The sequence below is a fragment of the Enoplosus armatus genome, chromosome 16, assembly GCF_043641665.1.
Source record: "Enoplosus armatus isolate fEnoArm2 chromosome 16, fEnoArm2.hap1, whole genome shotgun sequence".
Lineage (NCBI taxonomy): Eukaryota > Metazoa > Chordata > Actinopteri > Centrarchiformes > Enoplosidae > Enoplosus > Enoplosus armatus.
Window position 1 is genome coordinate 14,531,206 of NC_092195.1, and position 22,719 is coordinate 14,553,924.

At 40.4% G+C, this 22,719-nt stretch overlaps 3 protein-coding genes across 4 annotated transcripts; 1 reads left to right on the forward strand and 2 right to left on the reverse strand.

The window, feature by feature from the left end:
• Positions 1–337: 337 nt before the first annotated feature.
• On the reverse strand, positions 338–8,340 carry scamp3 (secretory carrier membrane protein 3). Of its 2 annotated transcripts, none has more exons than XM_070921446.1 (9): positions 7,897–8,340; positions 7,507–7,587; positions 6,240–6,353; positions 5,550–5,670; positions 5,335–5,463; positions 4,009–4,168; positions 3,454–3,555; positions 2,669–2,786; positions 338–1,287 (listed from the first exon to the last, which is right to left on the reverse strand). In XM_070921446.1, the coding sequence occupies exons 1-9, from the start codon at positions 7,948–7,950 to the stop codon at positions 1,126–1,128; spliced, it is 1,041 nt and encodes a 346-aa protein (XP_070777547.1). In that variant the 5' UTR covers positions 7,951–8,340; the 3' UTR covers positions 338–1,125. The 2 variants fall into 2 exon arrangements, with proteins under 2 accessions (XP_070777547.1, XP_070777546.1); XM_070921445.1 differs by having other exon boundaries at positions 7,483–7,587.
• A 5,371-nt stretch (positions 8,341–13,711) lies between these two features.
• On the reverse strand, positions 13,712–16,462 carry crabp2b (cellular retinoic acid binding protein 2, b). The gene is made up of 4 exons (XM_070921763.1): positions 16,381–16,462; positions 14,568–14,746; positions 14,088–14,204; positions 13,712–13,924 (listed from the first exon to the last, which is right to left on the reverse strand). Exons 1-4 carry the CDS (start codon positions 16,460–16,462, stop codon positions 13,874–13,876), a joined length of 429 nt encoding a protein of 142 aa, XP_070777864.1. The 3' UTR covers positions 13,712–13,873.
• A 2,583-nt stretch (positions 16,463–19,045) lies between these two features.
• On the forward strand, positions 19,046–20,290 carry mrps21 (mitochondrial ribosomal protein S21). The gene is made up of 2 exons (XM_070921951.1): positions 19,046–19,153; positions 19,803–20,290. The coding sequence occupies exons 1-2, from the start codon at positions 19,071–19,073 to the stop codon at positions 19,981–19,983; spliced, it is 264 nt and encodes an 87-aa protein (XP_070778052.1). The 5' UTR covers positions 19,046–19,070; the 3' UTR covers positions 19,984–20,290.
• The last annotated feature ends 2,429 nt before the right edge of the window (positions 20,291–22,719 follow it).

Here is a 22,719-nt window from a genome sequence, read left to right on the forward strand (position 1 = left end):
GCGACAAGCTGTCAGGATGACATCACGGATGCAGTTTCCTTCAAGTATGTTGGGGGTCGCCAGAGAATAAAACAAATGTTTAAGGGGGATCTTCTCTTTTGAAAAACACTTATTTGGTTCAAATCGACTCCCCTGTCTGGATTTTAAGGGCGTCTTTAGCTTCAGTGCAGAACTCGACCCAAGCGGTCTCCTAACAACTACTAACAATAAACAATAATAAACAATCTGTGCATGTTAAATATAATATTAAAATACAGTTGAGTTCATCTCAGATCAAAAAGTATTTCTGATTCTGATTCTGACTAAGTTAAGGCATCAATAACTGCAGAAGACTGTGTAAGCATGACAATATATTTTTATTAAAACCAAGACAGTGACCTGTAATAATCAGAAGAACCACAAGCAACACCAACAGAACAGTGACAGATATAGTGTAACCCAAACAACACATGTTCATAACCTTTACAGTATGAGAGGTTTTGGCAATAAGGTAAATAGGCATTCTCATTGGAAAACAATAACAAAACAACTTGTTAGTTTACACTTAAGCAACAACAAAAAAAATAGCGCTGGCCAAAGTTGAGCCACTCAGTTATGGATCAAATGTTAGAATGGCAACATTTCAGTGTTCAGCTCCTACTCTTGTCTTAAACATGGCTCCTCATAAACACAACGTACATCCAAGTAAAAATGGGAAATATCGAGGCTAGAACTGCCCAGCTTGGCACACAGCTTGTCCTTTCATACAAAAAAAAGCTCCTTTCCCTGCATTTACTAACACTTGGTACCACTGCGCTAAATTTGATACAGTTTCAGCATCTTACTGTTTTCACTTCTCACACCATGTTTCTGTTACTTGATTCAACACTTAGTGCTCGTTGACTCTTGGTTTGGCAATGTAGCTAACGTGTCCTGTACACCTTTAGAAATTAGACAACCCCACCTCTGTCTCATGCACGTGCCCTGAAGTTTAGTTGCCCCGGGGTAATTATATAGACTCAGTTTCAACCCCCCATCAAATTCTAATCACCTGTGGGGAAATAAATACCAAACTGATCCTCTATCAAGCTGAAAGGACCCTCCTCCTCCTTCACTTCTTACCCTCCCAACCCCTCTCGTCCCTCTCTATCGAGGTGCTGTGAAGGCCCCCTGGGCAGCGCTGGTGGCAGCACTGGTGGCAGCACTGGTGGCGGCCTGGCGTACGGCCTGATTGGACATGACTCCGGTGGCGAACTCAGCCTGGGCCTTCTGAAAGCTGGCATCGGTCTGCCTGTACAGACTGTGGACCTGAAGAGGGGGAAGAGCAGAGTGCACTGACACCAGATACATGCAGCAATTCATCATCATATCACGCACATTGTGAGGGTGAAAACGATACGCAGAACCTGATATCGCGGCTATTCTTCCGACTGTTTGTTATCTGCTGACTGCTTCACGGCAGGTGGACCACCTGGGCACAAACAGGTGCGAGTGCTTGCACAGACCAGGTAGAAAGTGCAAATGCAGCTTGACAGTTTTGATTCTACTCTCTTCCTTTGACTTGTTTCAGGAAATATGACCTACTAGATCATGTCACAGTATCTCCTAATTGTCTACCATTCATTCTTAGCCTTATTGGAAGCACTTACAAGCACAGTGCACATTAATATTCAAGTATTATTTGACTTAGACCTACTAGCCCTTCACTTATTACTGTAGTACTATATGGACCAACAATTACAAATATCTGCCTTTTTGTGCAATTTCCTGCATTTCAGATACTACATTTGGTAAATTCAATTTCCATTCTATCCTAAATTTTGCTATTAACTGCTATTAAACTATGTCATTATATCATATTCTTGTCTCAGAAACCAGATCACCAGTTAAACCAGGCTTATTTACAGGATATTCTGTTTCATAAAGGAAGTCTGACCTAAGTTACCATGGAAACTTATCCCTCCAGACTAGCTTGGTCAGGTTAGTATTCAGGCTTAACCAGAGCTACAATCCATCTGCCTGACTGAAACACAGTGTTCTCCCAAAAGGTTCCTCCCTGTCAGTTCCTCTTTACCACCGCACAGTGAACACGAGTATGAGTACATGACACGCAATAGAATCCAGGACACCTTATCCAGGTTTCTGATCATTCTGTGTCTTGTGCAAAGGTGCGTAATCAATAATAATAAGTTAGTAATTCATGATGATCAATACGCTGAAATAAAAGAAAGGTCTGACTTTAATCGGATGAATCCTGCAGAGCTGTCAACGCAGCACAGTTCAAACAGCCAGAAAGCAAACTGTATCCTCGGAAATGAGTGTCTGAGATTCAGGATTTCAGACACACCTGCTGCCAGATGATCAGAAACCTGGATACTGTTATGATCATGTTTATGGGGATGAAGGAATAACCAGGCTTCTCTTGTTCCATGACAATCCCATACTCTGAATTAGATCAAAACTAACGAGCATATGAACGCACTCAATAACACAATCACAGCCACAATGTCCCACTTGCTTGTGTTTATGCTCCATGGAGTTTCTGTTTTTCTGGTGCTACTCAGAGTATCCTATTAATTGGTCCATACAGGGATACTGTGACTGACACCTTCTAAAAAAAATACAACCTTACTTTGAGTCACTACCTGTGAATTTTCCCTGCATGTGAACAAATTTATTCAGTTTTCACCTTCTTCAGCATGACAACCCCCATGGCGGTTTGGGCAGTAAAGAGGACGGCATTCATCATCATGATCGCACCAACGGGGACGCTGGTCTTCAGAGCAGCCAGGCTCACGATCCACCCACTGAGGCAAAGAGACACACAAAAAAACCCAGAGATTTAAAACGCAAAGGGAAAAAAAGCCAATTAATATCCTCATTTGCACCAGGAATTAAAAAGCAATCTGTGTGTGAATGTGTTATCCAGACAATGACATTTACACCTGGTATTAATTATGCACTCATTATCTTTGTTCTGTCAGCACAGGGCTCAAATAAAGACACTGCACACTTAGTTAAGCAGAGTAAACAAAATTAGCCGTCTGACAAAAGAAGAAGTTCCACTGCCATATTCAACTTTCTGAAGAAAGTAAGCAAGTTGTACTGACGGCATTTAAAGTAAAGTATCAAAAGTAAAATGCTCCCTGTCAGTGTTTTACTATCATATATGATGTCTGTGTATTGATATTACTGCTGCATTAATGTGTATGTTGTAGATGTTTAAGGTTGACCTAATTTTAACGACTTTATACACTGCTGGGTAGTTTAATCTACAGCAATGCATGATATTCTACATTCTCATCATACAATTGTGGAGTTGCTGTCCTGTGAGAAACTCTATGAAGTCAACTTTTCAAGAGCTCAGACAAACAGTTACAAGTTTTTTTTAACGCAGGTTTTGACATGAAAAACATGACCTGGAAAGCATTATGTATCTGTCTACCACACAGAGGGTTTGGTTATTAGTCATACCTGAAACCCCATCCAGGGATACCAATAGTCATGATGACGTAGACGGCCACTTGGGCAAAGAAAACAAAGAAGAAGGCAAAGAAATTGAAGGAGCTGTCACTCCTAGAGAGAAGAGAAAAACATATTGTTACAAAATGAAGCAACAACTCATTTCCATTTATGCGTTATCATTGCAAATATATATGACATCTTTAAAGGCCCAGCATACCGACACAGGTGTTTTATATAAAGCAATTTGTCTTTGCTTCCTCTCTCCGATGTAACTCCTATTGGCTCCTATCAGCCATTTATCAAGTGAAGAACACACATCAAGTCCCCCTTAATACTCTCACTATTCTAGGTCATTGATTCTCTGCCATCTCCACATTTCTACTTGCTTTAAAGACTTCTACTGTTTTAAGGAAGTGGACCAAATGCTGTGCCCGAGGTGGACCTTACAGAGTGACATATAACACTAACTTGGCTTGTCTCAAACTTTCAAACAGCAAGCGAAGGATAAAAGTTACAAATTTTAGTGTACGCGTTTTTGGTCCGAGGACTTTTTTCATCACACACCTGAAGGCTTTGTACACGGGCCGGTACCAGCAGACGAAGGAGCAGGGGGTGAAGAGGAGGGCCCAGAGGATGGCGAGACCCAGGCCAACACCACCGGAGGGGTCCATGCAGAACATGGCCAGGGAGGAGATGAGGTTGAAGAGCAGCGTGCAAGTGCAGACTGGACGTTGATAAGACAGGATAAAAAGGAGACACAGAGGATGAATGGGAGTGGTTGAACAAGAGTGAACAGGGATCAACTCTAGAACACAAATACAACCAACCCTTCCCCACCCAAAAGCCAACTTGTCAGGATTGATTGATTGATTTAGAGGTGGCCCTTTTGGTTGTCCCTCCGTCAAGACTCAAGAAGGCCAAGGTTTTAGGAACTTAAGCTACAACAATCATCATCACCGTTTGAAGCATTTCTAAGCTGCTTCTTTTGTCAGTTTTAAATAGTTCTACCCCTGCTATTATATTTTCTTGATCTCATGTTGGTCTCTTGTTTTGATTTTGCTGATAAACTCAATGTTGTTTAAAAAGTATTCTATATGACTTTATAGGACTACATAGGCTGTTTCTACAGTAATTATCTAAGTGGGTCATTAGTATGATAGGTAACCCGTCCATCATCTCTGTCTTCAAGCATTCAGAAATAAAAATACAATATAAAGTAAAATACAGAGCAAAGAAAATTGTGTTTTGATTTCTGTTTAGTTTCATCTATTATGCGCGCCCTCTCTTCTCTTATTTCTCTCCGCCTCACTTTCTCTTTCTCTTCCCATCTCTCTCACTTTAAATCATAACAGAGCTCAAACTTACATCTATGAACATGCACCTGAACATGAAAACAAACACATTTGTGATTCTCTTTAACTTTTTTTTTCCAGTGTGCGTACTTTCGGTGGACCTATAAGAACAACTTGTATATTTTCAACAATTTGAATTGGCTCTTGTGTATACGCCCCAGGTGGAGACAGTTGAACCTTCAACTAGTTTCTGTTGGTTCCTTCCTGCCAAAGTTCTCCATCTAGCAGCAAAGTGTCAGAGACTCTGTACAAACACTGCAGCTCGTCCTCCAGACAGCACAGCAGAAGTCACACAGGCTTGAGGTTCAATTTCTTAAGTGATTCTCTAAGTTACAATACCGCTGCCTTCCACTGATAAATCTTAAATCTCAACAGGTGGAGATTTTCGAGTCAGTGTAGTTTCACTCCAATCACAGTATCATCGCCCTCTGCCACCACACCAGCCAAACCCCTTTATTAATTATGCTACAGTATGACACAGATGTTGCTGGGAATTCACACAACAGCACCTACAGTAGTAAGAGTTACAGGAACTCACACATCCAGAAGTAGTACATGATGGTGACGGTGCGCTGGAAGCGCTGAGTGATCTCCACATTGATGTCCTGGTAGAAGCAGGGGCCCACAGGGCAGAACGAAGGCAGCGGAGGCCAGTTATTCTGACGGGCTGAGTGGGAAAATGTCAGTAACATTAAATAAATAATAGATTTAGGTATCTACTTCCTCCCTCCCCTCTAATCCTCCCTCTCTTACAAGCTCCAGGTCCCAGGCCATGTGACTCCAGCTCCCTCTCTCTCCTCTCCAACTCCCGGGCTTTCTTCTCCAGCTCCTCCTGCTTCTTCAGGAGCTCGGCTGTGGTAGCATTCACTGCAGTCTAACACAGTAAGACGCACGTTAAATGATGCATCAGAGATCGGTTGTGTTTGTGTCATAAATAATGAAAAGGATTATGTAAAAGACCTGGTATCATACGAGATTCACAGAGGAGATGCTTTCAAGGTGAGAATTTATGTGTCAGCATTGACAAGTGTACAAATATCAACTGCTTTCTATAGTAGATATAGGTCAGAATGTAGGAACAATGGTTAAGTTTAGGTTTGGTTTGAGTGAGTTAAGTCTGAGTGCTTGCATTAATATATCATTCAAATGGCATGCTGTCTTGTTGGTGATTTGTTTTTGAAGATTCAGCACCCGGCTATACACAGTGAAACTGAGTGGGTTGATTTGTTCTAATATCCATAAAAACACTTTCCATGACACTGGAGGAAATAATTTGTAAGCTCTGCACACGTTTCAAATTGTCAAGATCCAATAACAGCATGAGTACAAACCCATTATTGTGCATCCAACTTCAACCGAATGTGCTAATATTAAGATCAGATGGTGAGCCCAAGTCTAGTGACAAGTGCAGCAAAAAGTGTCATTACATTGCAGCATGTGTACCTGGGAGTTATAGGAGCCATAGTTGCGAGGCTCAGTGGGTGTTGTCCTGCTGGGTGGGGTCTGAGCAGGTACAGATGGAGCGGAGGGAGAGGTGGCTTCATACGGTGGTGGAGGCTGGAACATATTTAGTAAAAAACAGACATCATATATCAGTTTGACCTCATAAGGCACCACTTTCCACACTGAAACTGGTTTTCATCTTTTTAAATCCTTTGACAGTATAAGTATGTTCACATGAAAAGCATGATACTGTAGCTATTAAAGGACAGTGCCAGACCAAGACCAGAGTGAGTCTGCTTTACGTCAAAATAGGGTTACACACAGGCGTGTCCCACAATTAACTGTAAATCATTGTGGGAGTGGGCTTGAGGTGTATGCTCATGCACTCAGTTTCACAACGACAGAGATCTACAGAGACTTGTTCAGTTTCAAACACCCTAAAACAACCCCAAGTTTAGTTCCTGTTGCTGCAGTATTTGCCAATATCAACAGCTGACAGGAAGTACACATGGCGCCTAGCTGTTTCCTAGCAACAAAACTCCAATGAGACGATCCATAACTTAGACCCAAGCCGTTTCCTAGCAACAAAAAACTCAATAACATACATATAAGGTGTATATCAATATCAATGTGTATATTTCAGCTCTTTTGATATGGCAAAATAGCAGACGAAAAAGTTAAATGCTTCCATTATCTGAAAAACTACAACTAAACACACCAATCTCTAGTTTATTTCTATTTCACTTTTTATAACATCATTTGTTTTAAATGTTTTAAACCACTTTTAAAAGGCATGTGTTTATTTATCAGTTTTCTACAACAGATAATCTCCCTTAGCTTGCAGCCATTTCTGAAAGCAAGCACAATGATAGACACATTAGACAGCTGAATAGAACAGAAAAGCTCCAAACCTATTGGATTAAACATTCAACTAAACGGCAATTCAGTCTGATTATCTGGCTACCATTCTGCCTTGTGCTTACATGTTGAATAATTTTAAATTAATGTGTATTAATTCAATCATTTTAGTTATTACCACACAATAAACCAAGCAAGGTGCTATGGCGTCTTAGAAGAAATGTACAAAATACACAGTGAGGGGAACGGATGGTTAATATTGGCAATGCAGCAGATTTTTACCCCAGGGGCCCCTACTCTGTCTCTTGCAAAAGAAAGCATGACACTTTGTGTTTTACATTATCTGTACAGCGCATTGTCGTCAATATGTCCCCTATTATCTCACAGGTAAGGAAGAAATATTGCTCACCCCCGTCGTGTTATCAAATGGGTTGTAAAGGTCCAGTGTGGCATATCCTGTGTTGCTGCTGTGTTGAGTCACTGCAGGGTCCTAGCAGACAAAACAAAGGGTCATTTATGTAGCACAGTAATATGTTTGACTTTGTCTGCTGGAACATTAATGATCATCTAACAGAAATTAGTGGCTTTATTAATGTATTTATTGTTGATAAGAGCTACAAGTGGGCTAACAGTGGGGGGGGGGGGCTAGACTGACCCAGAAGAGGCCACACACGTCACATGAGGAACAACACGCCTGCTATTACACAGAGCCAACATCAATGACTTTCATCCATCAAACACACCCCGACAGACTGCACTGGCACAGGCTAATATTAGCCTAATATTTCATATCACACACCTGGAAAGGGTTGTGGTCGTCCATCGGCTCTGGGAAGCTCGTGTATTTTGACATATCGATGGCTGGTTGTTTGGGAAAAGAGAGCTAGCTAACGTCAAGTAGCCACCACTTGCTGCTGCTGTTAGCGTTAGTCACGGGGAGAAAAAAGCAGCAGCAGGCCTTCTTCTCGCAGATAAAATGCTGCGTTTGTTTTATTTTCTAAATCGAAAGGGCGGGCGGTGTAGTCGGTTTATCCAGTCCACTAGCTACCCGCCCCTCCGATGATCATCCCTCCGCAGTTTAGATAGCTAACAGGTGAACACGATGTACCGTTTCGCACGGGTCGATGGTCGTGTTCCCCGGTGTTCTCCCCCTCCAGTCCTGACTGTCAAGATCTGAATTACAGCTGCGCTGTGTCGCCGGAGAAGCAAAGCGGATCCGTTATTTTCTCCCGCAGGAAAAACAACCGTGGTACAGGAAGTAACCAGCCGAAGACTCGGTCATGTGACTGCTGCTGCGGCAGAGAAGCACGTGAGAAGACGAGGGGGCGTGGCCGAACATGTGTAAAAATAACATAATATTTATAATTAATAGTAATAATAATATAATTATCTAATAATAATAAAAAATAAAAGCATAAGAAAATACTAATAGTATATAGCATATTTATTAATATTATATGTTTAAATAGAGGTTTTCTGTTACAAAATTTACTTTTGTGGATGTGAAATTTTGCTAACATGACAACAAAGATTTATGTTATAATGCTGTTTCTATTCTGCACTTCAGACATCATAAAAAACAAAGAGTTTAGACAATACTGTTCACACTGTTCCAGATGGAAAGCTTGACATGCTCAAGTTGCTTAATACCAAGAAAAGAAAGAAAAAGAATGCAAATGTTTGTTACAAGTGTGATTCTGGCTAATAATTGCTTTGCAACTTGTTAATTATTGGCTAATTATATATGGTAAACATAGATTTGAATAAATGAATAAATAAGCATGCTTTGTAAAGGATTACTTGACAGGTGGTAGCAGGTGTGTCTTTAGTAGACATTTAACTGCCCTCTGTCTCAACCAATCAGTAGTCAGGACTGATAATAAAGATTTAATCATTAGCCAACATAATCGCAGTTTATCAATGGACCAATGAAAAGAACAGAAAGTACATTTTGGCTCCTATTTTAATTTTTTTCAGGTTTCAAGAAGACCCACATCAATGAGGTTAATCCAGGTTATAATCATTATTACTTAGTAATTCTTTCCCGAACACAAATGAGATGTAACACAGGGACTTTATTTTAGCTTAGAGGTGATCAGAGATATGGTCCACAAAACAGAATCTGTGACTCATGTTCAGATAGACTAGATATTGTGCTGGATATATCTTGTAAAATCTATTTAGATTTTTTTCCGTTAAACACATAGCAAGTGGACCCTTACGTTACCCATTGCATTGTATTGCTAAATTAAAAAGTATTAGTTTATATTAGATATATATCTTGAATTTGATTAATTTACAAGATGTGCACAGACTTGTCATTGACTCTTGGGGAAATTGTTTGTTTTAAGCATGCAATGGCAACTAAATACATGCTCTGTGAATAATAAACCTAATTTAGTTTAATACTTTAAATCCTAATTTGGGTACCTAATTCTAAATTGTCAAAGAAAACAAAACCAAAGCAATTCTGATCTCAGTCTGTGCCTGGTGTTTATGTACCTGTTGGTTAATTTTCATCTGTTTTCTGCTGTTTAAAGATACTTTCCTCGTCTTCCAGTAGATGTCACTCTTGTGCCTTGAAGGAATAATCCCCCCCCACCAACACACTTCTCTGGTTTCAGCTGAGTGTGATTCTCAGGATGAATGTGGCATTTGAACCTCAGGTAACTGTTACGGTGCTGCAACTCAGGTAATGCAAAAGAAACACTTCATAACACTGGATACACAAAATTAACCCATAAGAGTTGTTAGATGTGAGTTAATATTGTGGCACGGTGATGAGCACTGCTCTTATCTGTCTGTTTGGTCCTGGCTGCATGCTTTTTCCTTCCACTTCTCATACATGACCGTGCAGCCGCAAGAAGGATTACACCTTTAGTTTATGCACATTTCATGGCCCTTTTAGAACCCAGCATGGCCTCTTTTCATTATCTTCTCCCTACAAGTCACATGGGGTCACATGGGTGAGGGCAGTCATATGACTTCATCACAAACACATAGGTCAGACTGTCTCTCACGCACACATACAGTGCACACACAGTCCTGTTCATACACATACTGTACATTCCCTGTTACTGGACCCCCTTGTTATTTATGAACAGATCTTCACACATATCAACGGTCAACTGTAAGATGTCTGTATATCAGTTAGGGGTCACAAGATAACAGCTTAGCACCAGGTGTTCTTTAAATTCCCCTTTAAGTAGCTGGAATAATTATCTCCATACTGTCTGACAGCATCACATTTATGTTCAGCTTGTTCCAGCTCTTCATTAAAGCTGTATGATGTTTACACTGAATGAAATATTCAAACCCAGGGCTCCATGTTTTTCTTTTATGGCTGCACCATTTCATCAAGTGGAAATGTTTTAGATGTCTTCTGCATACTTTTAAATGCATTTCTCCAAAATCCAGCCTGATATATTTGGTATCTCTGGAAATCCCTCTCCTCTAGAATTTAAAATAGAGCTCTGTGAGTTTGAGCAGTGTTTGACTGCAGAGCATGAGTTTGTACTGACTGTCTGCAAGTGGGACAGTGACACTAAATGATTCAATATGTTTATGCTACATAAAATTAACGTCAACTACATTTTCAGGCATCTGAAATAATCTAAAAAGGAAACATCTTCTTTTGTGTTAAACTCCAAAGATGATGAAGGTTTGTTTTTAAGATCACAAGTCAAAAAGGTTGAGAACCACTCATATATGTGAGTTGTTTTTTTTGGTTTTTCTATGGGGGGTATGGGAAAACAAAAAGTATATTGACAGAAAATTAATCTGCAATTATCTTGATAATTGATAAATCGTTTGAGTCATTCCTCAATGCCATTCCAAACTCTTTTCTGCTTTTCTCTGATTTATACTATTGTAAATTGAAAATGTTGTGGTTTTGGACTGTTGGTCACACAAAACAAGCAGTCTGAAGACGTCACCAAGTGACACAAAGTGAAACAAAGTCTCAGCCCTAGTTAATGTCCATAAACCAGGCCTGATTGGTAATTGGAGGTCAAAGTGGAACTTCTGTTTTGGAGTTAAGACTGTTTCATATTACTGCCACTGAAGTGTAATTTATAGATCAATGCAACCATTGAGATTAATGTAATATGATGGAGAAACAGAGCTCATGTGTAGATTCTCGAGTGGAAATGGATGTGAAAGAATGAGCGGCCATTTTTATAGCCTATATAGATTAGTGATGAAAGATTCTTTAGCTGTTAACTGTAACTGAACGAGCGTGTATCACCTCTTGTGTTGTCTGCCTCAAGCTGCTCACAGGCATCACTTTGTTTGTCTTGACGCCCTCTTCCCGCAGCATCTGTGTTTGTCAGCTGACTCCTGCGACTCATCATTTCCTCCAATTGCCCCGTCATGATTGCTCCAGATGGCCCTGATTCAAACGCTGGACTTGGGTGCTTCCCGGTCCTAAAACCACAGCATTCCTCAGCCAATGGAGCAATGCAATGCTCCATGACATCACTGCCTGAGGAATGAACTGGCATAACAGTTGTGTGTGGAAAGTGACCCGGCTAACAAGGAGGGACTGGGTTTGGTTTAGGCTGCTCCTATGAGGCTAACAACCATCAGTCAAAGGGGTCATTTAGACAGAATCAGGCATCCCATGTATTTGGATGTGTGTGTGTGCAATGCCAATTTTCTTATTGAGCAAATAGCAGGGAGCTTTCCATCCCCTACTGAGTGCAGTTAAAGCGCTGCGGTTTTGTTGAGTGCTTACACAATAACATGGGTTTCACTGAGGCCATTGAAAACATACCTTCTGTCTGTGGGCCATAAAAGCACACACATAATGAGTGAAGTTGTGTAAACCATGCATACTTGGTCCCACATGATCTTTTTACTCAGCAGTGGAAAGTCATAGATACATTTAACTAAATACTATACTTTGTCTTGAGGTAATGCTTCTTTATACTTCTATTCCACAAAATGTCAGAGGCAGATTACTTTTCACTGCATTACAGTTATTTGACAGCCGTTGTTACTAGTTACTTTACAGATTAAGATTTTACATTAAAAAAACATACAATGAGCGTATGTTAACAGTTAAACCTTTTTGGCTTGTGACCTCTCCCACAAAAGTCTGGTTCGGGCTCATTGTCACATTTAGATTTTATTTTATTTTTTAGTTTATGAGTTCTTGTTGCAGTTCCGCCAAAGAGACATTTCCCCACTAAACTTTTTTACATGCTTTCATTTAAATAACTGTTCAAATCACCCAATATTTCACAAAACAGCAAATAATAGAGAAAAGTCCAAAATATTCAAACAATTTTGTGTAGCAGAACTTTTTTTCCCTCTTTCCTGCCTTCATCAATCATCTCATGACCCCTCAGATTTATCCTGTGATCCTATAGGGGGGCCCGACCCCTAGGTTGGGAATCACTGGATTAAATACAGTATGTAAAGTGGTTTAAACCAGCCAGTCAGAACAAGTGTTTCTAGACTTCTAGACACACATGCATTTAGCTGATAATACTTCTGTACCTTTACTTAGGTAAAATGTTGAATGCAGGATTGTGGTATTGGTACTTTTACACACACACACACACACACACACACACACACACACACACACACACACACACACACACACACACACACACTTACCCACTGAGAAAATTCATCCTGGAGGCCCAGTCCTCCCTCTGCTTGCTCAGCACTGTGTGTATAAACTGGGAAGCACTTCAGAGGGGCGCTTGTCTGCACACTGTTTGAAAACCTGGAAAAACCATCACTGCCTGTGAACCGTAGCAGTGGTCGTCTCAGGAAGTGCCTGAGAGACCCTGAAGCTCCATTTTTCACAGCAAGGTGAAGTCCGCCTCGGACTGAACCACGCAGTTGAGTTTCAGTGGAGTCAAAGATAGACTTTAGGGACTCTGAATATACTGTTGAATCTATCATTTACAGCTAATGGTACTCGATCTTCATATTTCAAGTCTGTTTGTATATTTTGTTTTGCATCCATTATGTTGAAAAGTGGGTTTTGAGAGGCAACAGCTGGAAATCTCCCTGCACAGTCTAAGAGGAAGCCACGAAACACTTTGTACCTGAGTGCAAAGCCAGAGCAAAAGGGGTGGGGGAATTTTTATTGAGCTCATTCTGTAAGTAGGTACAGCTGGAAAGGGGAGCATATGAGGTGTAACCTCTCCTGATGCTATGAAATAATTCCCCTCACTCATTTTTCTCTCCACTCCCTCTTGTCTTTGCCAAATGTCTCTCAAAGGGGAGTTTAGAAAATAGGAATTGTCTTTGGGAGTTTTTAAACTAATTGACTACATATTGTAGTGAGCTATGCTGACAAAGAGCACACAGAGGACAGGGTACTGGACCGCAAAATGGAAAGATGGAGGGGGAAAGGGTGTGGAATAATCAGGAGAGTATGAATGGCAGACAGTGATGTAAAGTGATATGCAGACGGACGACAAGGGAATGGGAGGTGCAGGACGGAGGCAACGTAAAGACTGAAAAGGAACCATCAAACAGTAAATTCATATAAAACAGTTTATTAACATTTTGAAAAAGGATTGTGTGACATTTATATATGATACGTAAAGAGTAAGTTCAGCTTTTGTGTTATAAAAGCAATATGGTGCCAACATACATTCATGTAAACAGAAGCCTTTTCTACACAGTGCACTGTCTGAGCAACATCTGACTGGCTGGGAGGAGGACGAAGAAGAAAACGAGGCGAGTAAATGTAAACCATGCATGAGGCACAAAACAGGAGTATTGTATGTCAGTCCTGAAAAAATAAATCCTCATTCTCTCTCATAAACCCTGGTGCAGACAACATCCCCGGCAGTCATTGTCTGAAAGAAAACAGCAACAAAAGGACAGAGTTTAAACCACTTCCTAATAGGGCACCCATTAAAAGGGTTTATACGTTGTAACTAATGTCTTTATTGCCATTTATGAAATAATTTACTTGTGCTTTATACATTTGTGTATTGGTGCTGCACACAAAGTAATTACCAGTATCAGTTCTCCATCGTTGGTCAGCTCTCGGGTCCACGCTGTCTTGGGCCCATCGCCTTTCTGTAAAGTCTGTTCACAGCTGATCTTGCTGTCTGTTTCCCACTTAGGAACGCTCTGCAGGGATTCATATGATTACATAATATTAATAACTGACATAATTTAAGTGCTTTGGACACTGTGAAGTTTCAACAAAGTTTGGGTTTGGTCATAACTGGAGCTCAGTGTGTCAAGCACTGCATGTCAGAACATTTTTATAGCCTGTCAGGAACTATGTCCATCACCGCTCACTCAGTGTGAAGAAATGAAGAACAGATCCATGTATTATCTCCAGGACTGACTCTGGAGTTGCACTGAAATTATTTCCATATGTTTCTTCTGTGCAGAACTCTGGCTAGTTCTACTGTCCTTGGCCAAATGCTGATATGCATGTATTGATATTATACAGGAATGTTAGATGGGAAGTTAAGGGATGTGTACCGTGCAGGGACGTCCATCCACTGTGGTCTCATTGAAGGACTGACCCACAGTGAAGGAGACATGGGTGGTGCGGACGCTGGTGGATGTCTTGATGGACAGACTCTCTCCTTGCTGGGTGATTTCCACTGCTGGGCTGGAGGCTGCCGCCACAGCGATTTTCCTCAGGAACATGTTCACACCTGTCGACACACAAACACAACTAGTGTTGGTTTGTGATGGGTGGAAAGAATATAATCACAGTTGCAACTAAAGGAGCATACCGGTGGTTTTGGATGTTTATAGCCCAAATACCCAAACTTTATTTAGAGCATATTTAACATTTTTACTCGTTGGTTTGGGTTAATTCTGTACAGCATGAAAATCAGTGTGCAGAGATATTGTGTTTGTGAAACTATGCATGGATGGATTATGTCGATGTGTTGTTTTGCGTCTCATTGAAGTTGTTTTGAGTTTTGCGTCTTTGTGATTTGTTATGTCTCTTTGCAATGGTTTTGTGATTTGTGTGTCTGTCTCTTTGTAGTTGTTTTGTGTCTCTTTGAGTTTTACATCTCTTTGTGGTGGATTTGTCTCTCTTTATATTAGTTTTGAATTTCTTTTTAGTAGCTTTATGTCTCTTTGCATCTCTTTGTGGTTGTTTTGTGTCTCTTTGTAGTTGTTTTGCATCATTTTGTCTGTGTTTGATTGGCCCTGGGGCCCCCTGAACCCTTGGGCCCATGTACCTGTGCCTGGTTGGCCCATTCTATAATTCATCCATGGATTTATGCCTTGTTCATGAAGTACAACTGTAGGTTGAAATTCAGAATACACAGCTTATATCAACATCTATGTGCTGGGTCAGTAGAGATGTGATGTGATGTTTAATAAAGAACAAATGTAAACTGCCTGTTGACCCTTTAGCTTTTGCCATTAGTCAAGTGAGCTGGACTGACTTCAGAAAGATCAAGACTACCCCACAAATCCGATTCACTTCAGACCATATTTGCTCATGGAGTAGTACAAACGGAGGTAAAACACACGTATACACACACACACACACACACACACACACACACACACACACACACACACACAGAGTCCTAGATTGGGTCAGAGAGGCCCAGGGAAGTGAAGGAAAGTCAGTCTCAGAGCGGACTGGCTGCTGGGGCCCATGTCAAGGCTTAGTTCCGTTTACACTGGCTCTAATTACAACCGCATGAGGAGAACCCTGCTTCAGATGAGTCTAATCTAACATTCCTCCACAGGCTATTTGTCTTCAGATTTTTAATGGATGCCACTGGCTGACCCTCGCCTTACCTCTGTCTCTCCGTCTCCTGCTCTCTCTTATATCTGGAGTCCATATAGCCTCATATAGTTTAACAAGACCAATATTCCCAGGAACATGGGTAAGCGGGGCTGGGGCAAACCAATTTAACCACAGTGAGCCACTTCAAACCACTTTGGTTCTCCAGTTGACCTCTAAGCCAAGTGGATTTCCAGTTGATAATGCCACTGACAACGTGATTGACTGGTCTTTGTGCAGAAGATGCTTCCCTTTCCCTTCCTTTCTTCTTTTTTGCATTTTAACAAAAGAGGTGAATGGTTGATGATAAACTAGATAACAATATGCTGCTAGACTCTAAACTGGCATCAAAGTTTGAATCGTTTTTGCATTTAAAGCATTTTGTTGTAAAGCTTGAAAAAAAACGGGAGGTCTGTCTTGTGTTGGAAAACTTTTTGGCACAGACAAACAGCTTTATCTGAGCACTTTTCAGTAAGCAAATAAATAATAGATAATCTATGCTTGTACATTAAATGCTCTAAGTGCATTACTCACCCAGCGCTTTCAAAAGTTCCTCGAAATTTTCCGAAGACTTCATTGTCCATTTTCCTGAGAAATCTGTGATTTTCTTCTCCATTTTGATGCAAGCAGTTGCAGAGCTGATTTTTGCAGATTAGAAGCCGATTCAGACTGCCGACTCTCCGGTTCCTGTCTGTCTGCTCCCCTCCGTTAACCGGTATGTAAAGCCGTCTCCTCGGCTTGCATCTGCGCCTGCATTGATTGGCTGACAGCTCGCTTGGATTTGATGCTGGTCCAGCCAATACAGAGGCTGATGGCAGGGAGGGACTTTCCCCCCTGATTCTAACTGTGCCCTCCACCTCTGTCAGCATGGTGAAAGATTTGGATACGAGCTGGAAAATGCACTTCCAGTAAGTCCTTTGATGTTGACGAGCAGCCGGATTTTAAGTAAAAGTGTTAATTGTTTTATTAGGTTGGTGTCATGTTGGTCCCAATTATGTGACAAGAAGCCCACAAAATAAGTGATAGGTACATAAATAAGCAATGGAATTAAAAATGGATGAAACTTTTTATCAAACCTGAAGAAACGTGTTACGTTTACCAAGATGTGAAATGTGAAATCAGATATCAGAGTTAATGTGATCATCTCCACAGTGTGGGGGTTGTAAAGCTGGTAATGAAAGGGCTACAGATACAGCTGGAGGCAAGTGCCATCAGCATTTTCACTCTACAATTTATACATTTAAGAGAGAGGAGACACATAGTCTAATTTATTCATTATGATTGAATAGTACATATACTGTAGTATCAGTTTCATTTAGCCAACATCGACTCATGGTGCCATTTCATCCTGTCTTTATCTGATTTGGACAGTGGCAGGTTACATGGCTTTAGAGACATGTTATTTTTTATAAACAGAGACATAAGACACTCCTTCAATTCTGACATGCCTGAATTTATATTGTGGTATATACTGTAGCACCAGTAATGTGATTACAAAAAAAGATTTTACAATTGCTTTACATGTAAGAAATGACCAACATGTTTTTGCACTGTTACTATACAAAGTCAATCTGAATTTGGTTGAATTTAATACAAATTGGTCTGACATTGTAAATGTCAAAGCAGGGTGGACATTCAGGACATATGTTAAATGAATTAAAAGAAACAAGAAAACAGAAAATATAGCATATAGCATAGCTGTCAAATCAGCTAGTCTGAAAGAGAGAATCTAAATAAATAGATTTGAAATAAAAAAAAAAGGTTAGCATAATACATTACAATAATACATTTTTTAAAAATTCCCCCTAAGTACTGCCAGGGGGATGTATTTGATAAGCACCCCAAGTGGAATAAAACTTATTGGCAGAGTCTCTCAGTGCAAACTTAGTTTTCTTTAGGTTATAGACTATCCTTCTGTTCTTCGTTTCTCCCACTCTTTCTCTCTCACACACACGCTCAAACACTGCCAAGAATATTTCATCAGGTCTTGATCAGAAGGGATGCCTCTGGAAACATGATGCAGTGCATTCACCCAACAAAAGGAGTCATGATGTTATCTGTGCAGGTTGTCTCAGCATTCCACCCCGTGGCACCGTGCAGCTACTGTACCCCATAGAGTTACAGAAACATGGGAATTAACCTCATTGGGTACTTTAAACAGAGAAAGCAACTTTAAAAGCACTTTTGATTGCAAATTCTACATACCATCCAGGCCAGCAGTCACCGCTGGCTGACCTCAGACTGAGACACACAGAGGAGAACAGCAGCTCGGGATGAAAAGAAGAGGAGAATGGCCCTGATGAAAGGATAACACTGGACACTGCTGTCCTTGTTGCTATGACAACATATGTAGTTTCATACATCTGTGGTTGCCCTGAAAGCTATTTCCCTTTATATATACTATAATAATTGCTGTTTGGTTCCCTGTGCTGTGGAGATTTGGATGTTTGTTTGTCTTCCTGTTTATTCACATATTCATACATTCATTCATTTAGGGGCCAATAGGTACAGGCCACATCAAGCATGTAGAAAAGAGAGTTCACAATGTTTGAGGTCCATAATTTACTTCATGTCCACCCCTGATTTAACAAAATAAAAATTGTTATATGATAGGCCTAATAGCCTATGCAGAGGATATATCAATAACACATAGGAGCAGCAGAAAAATAAGAATAAATAAATAACACGAAACAAAAAGGTTCAGAGGATTGCATCAGAATCAGAATCAGAATCAGAAATTCTCTATTGATCCCCGGGGGGAAATTGTACAGTACCGGTGCTCCCATTCAAGATTAGAAAGTACGTTATAATGTACTTGTGTTAAGAGTTTTCAAAGTTTCTGGAGTGCTAAATGGTTTGAATGCAATTTTATAATCAATCTAAAAAAAATGAATGTATATTTTCTGTCATAAAATCAACTTTTATGTAGGCCTGTACTGACAGTGAGAAATATCAAATGTTGCCAAGATTGCTAAAATGTTGATGTTTAAAAAACACCACATTTTTAAGTGGTACTGAAAAATGAACATATATGTTACAACGAATACATCTGGAGACATCTTCAAACAACGTAGGGCCAACTCCAACAAATGTGAACAGTCATTCACGAGAATGGTTGAGTGAAAGCGTCACCTAGCGTTGATTTATAGTTTTTCTTGTATCCGGAACCTTTTATAGTTAGGTGTTTCCAGCCGGTTGACGGTTGAGCAAACACCGGTCTCATCATGTCGAGGCACCTTCGCTTCATCGCGCGGACAGTGATGGTTAAAGGCGGCAACGTTGACGCAGCGCACACGACTTTAAACAGGTCAAACTTGTGTATTTAAGATCGAATATTAGACACAATTTGTTGTTTTCCAGTAGATAATAAACGTTAGCTAACGTAACGTTTGCCTTCCGCTCAATGTCACAGAGCTGCGGCTGCGCAGTGGCGTCACTGCTTGTATATATGAGCTAGCTGGGAGCTAACGTTAATTTTGATGTGTCGATGGTTTTAGGGATTCCGTTTGATAGCTACGTACAGAGGTAGATAAAATAACGTCTACAACGAGCACTGTTTGTAATGCAGCCTAATGTGTATGGAACCCCAAAATAGTCAATGTTAAATTAACAAAAAAGACATTATGTAATAAATAATCATAAACAAAATGCATTTTATTTCATAATATCACGTTTGGTGTTGTCACCGCCTTCTCACCTTTCAGCCAATCACATACCTCTGTTAGCTACAGCAACAACAATGTCAATGTTATTGTGAATTAACCAACTAGACACTGCTGCTGTAAATAAACACAGACACGGTCACCTAACCTGTTTAGCTTTTAAGACTTCGCTTAACAAGGCTGCTCATGCTACTTAGCTAGGCCAGCTTGTGAGCATATCAGCATCAAAGTGAAGAAGTGTCTTGTATGCAACCCAAGTCCTAGCTATTCACACGTTTTCTCTACATACTCCAGCCTCCTGACTCAGGATGGGATTATTGAAACAGTGAAGCGCAAGCGCTACTTCGAGAAGCCCTGCCGAGAGCGACAACGGAAGAACTTTGAGAACTGCAGGCGGATCTACCACACGGAAATGGCTAGAAAAATTGCATTCATCTCCAGGACAAACAGAGAGGACCCCTGGATTGGCTGCTAGTGAAATCGAGTGTGATTAAACAGGACGTTGTGAATGGACTGGTTGAGGCGGGGCCAGCAAAGTGGAAGAAGCAATCAAGAACAACACAATGTCACTGTCACATCTAAATGGACTGAAAAAATACTGAGAAAAGTGGCTTTCATGTTGTCACATTTTTTCCATTTTCTCCACAAAATTTGGCATGAAAATATTTTGTACTCCGGTCAGGTTCAGGTTAATGGTTGATGACATTTTGTGTTTTGAATCTTCCCACACAGTCTTGCTAATGAAAACCTAATAAATGTGTGCCATTTTCTGGAAATCTTAAGTTGGTGAACACGTATTTATCATATTTATACTTCTATTTCAACAAAGACAGACTGGTATCTACTGTACACACAGACGTGTATAGTGTACGGCATAAAGTGATATTTTGCCCACATAAAAGCTTCGGAAGTAGTTGGATGTGACCTCATTTTCTGGTGGAAATTCAGACAACGCAGGGGATGTTTTTGTGGAAATGGGGTTTCAGCTCAGCAGCAGCTGACTGTTAATTAATTCAAGGTCACTACTTCACAGTGTGATGTTAATGTCCACTGATGATGTCGACTACCTCCCGCAAAAGCGAGACACTTCAGCCATGCACATCTGTCAGACCCCAGGCTTTCGCCACAGGGGGCTTTAAAGTGTGCACTCGCCCTCGCCCCCCTCACACAGGGAAAATTAAACATTGGCACCAGGCTCACTTGTCTGAGAGGTTACCAGGTCACGTTGATACCCTGTCCTGTTGCTTCAGTCAGTGGGTGGGATAGTAAGGACTGAAGGGAGCAGATAGATTACCTATATTTTACACTGAAAGGCTAACATTTTTGGTTTTCTTTGTTTCAAACTTCTCTGAGTTTTCTGCCTACACCCCAAATACAATAGATGGATGGATAGTACGTCATTCATGCTGACAGCATTGAAGAATTACCTTTAAAAACTTCAACAGTAATGTGTCTCTCCAGAAAAAGTGTGTTTGTTACTGTTATAATCCACAGACCTCACTGTGAGCAGTTTTCATTGGAACTACTTTTTGATGAAGAAATAGTCCCCATGAAAACTGTTGACTGTTTTGTGAATTATTCAACGTAACAGAGATGTAATTCTTCCATGCTGTGAGCGCCCCAACTGAATTTTCCTGCCTTCACCTTTTGTGGTGGCAGAGACAAAATAGGTTGTGCAGTCAGCGTCAGTGTGCAATAACATGATTGTAAAATGTGCAAATGTTTTTGTGGCTCCACTGCTGCTTCCTTATCACTGACAAATATCAACCACAGGATGCGCAAAATTACAAATATGTCACTGCTTAGATATTAATTTATTGGGCAACCTGTAGTATCAAAAACCTGGTCACACCTGGTTCCTCTAACAAACTCCCTATACATATCCATCAGCTTTAACTCCTGAAACAGTATAACATCTGCAGCAGCCTATACTGTATGCTGTATTGTCACATCATGACTTCTAATTTGGATGATAGCAACAATTTACACTCTAAAAATGTGCCTTACTTATGCTCAGAATGTGCAAAGGGCAAATTTAGACTCCATATTTCAGTATACTTTTAGGTTTTTCTTTTTTCCCTAAACATTTTACTTTGATCACTGCAAAAAGTAAATGGATATATACACCGAACTCTCCAGGGCTCAATAATTAGCTTAGAATCCTGTTTATTTTCTTAGAAATATTATCCCACTACAAAAGCTATTTCACAGTAGACGACACATGCAGGTTGAGCATCTGCATCTTTTTAATTGCATGGTAGAACTGGCCTTCAGCTGTGTCTGTGTTCACAGTTTTACATACAGAGGTATTGGTATTGGCCACTCAGGTTTGCATGGTTTCTCTGTCAGCTGACAGTATTGGCCGATGTTGTTTGCATGGTGATGGTATCTATGTTGCAATCAAAAAATCTGGAACCAAATGTCGCTATGCAGACTTCAGGAGTACACATCAAGCCTCTTTTCATAAGTACTATGGAGCCTCTGACAAGAATGGCATAAACAATCTTCCATGAAAAGAACATTTCTGATCTGCTGATTTGCATGGGGACCCAGTACAGACTGCCTGGCTACTCAACAGGCCCTTGGGAGCTCTTAACTTAATTAAGTCATTTTGTGACAATGGCAATTCATCTCTATTGTTTGAACTATAATTAAGTTTCATACCTGTCTCCAAAGATATTTAACCACCTGGCTGAGAGTCAGACTGAAACTGACTCTCTCCTCCAGCACCTAAGTTGTTCATTCATTAACACATCCTCTTTTCTATTCATTCTGCCAAACCTCCAAGACCTTACTTGTTCCCTAAATTAACCAATAATTATCATTATGATAATCATCATAAACATCTGCTTTTTGGTTGTAAGCAGCCTTTTCAGCTAATCAAGTAGTTGCCACATCCTTCTGCATCTGACAGCATCCTATTTTTGCATGCAACAAAAGCAGTGATTCACTACTCAGCATATAGCAATCTTATTATGTAACTGCTGGTATGTAAGACTGTGTTCAAAGCTCTCTGTCTCTCTGCTCTAATAGGCCTATGATGCCCTATCTCATAATCTTGTCTGTCGTATCTGCATTCACTTCAACATGAACAATGGAGAACCTGGAGCTTCTTGAGCTTAAACAAAAACCAAAGTCCCATTTAGCTCAATTGGCTGAAGGTGCACACTATTCCATAAAAGTGCAGCCTATTTCATGCCTTGATTTTCTG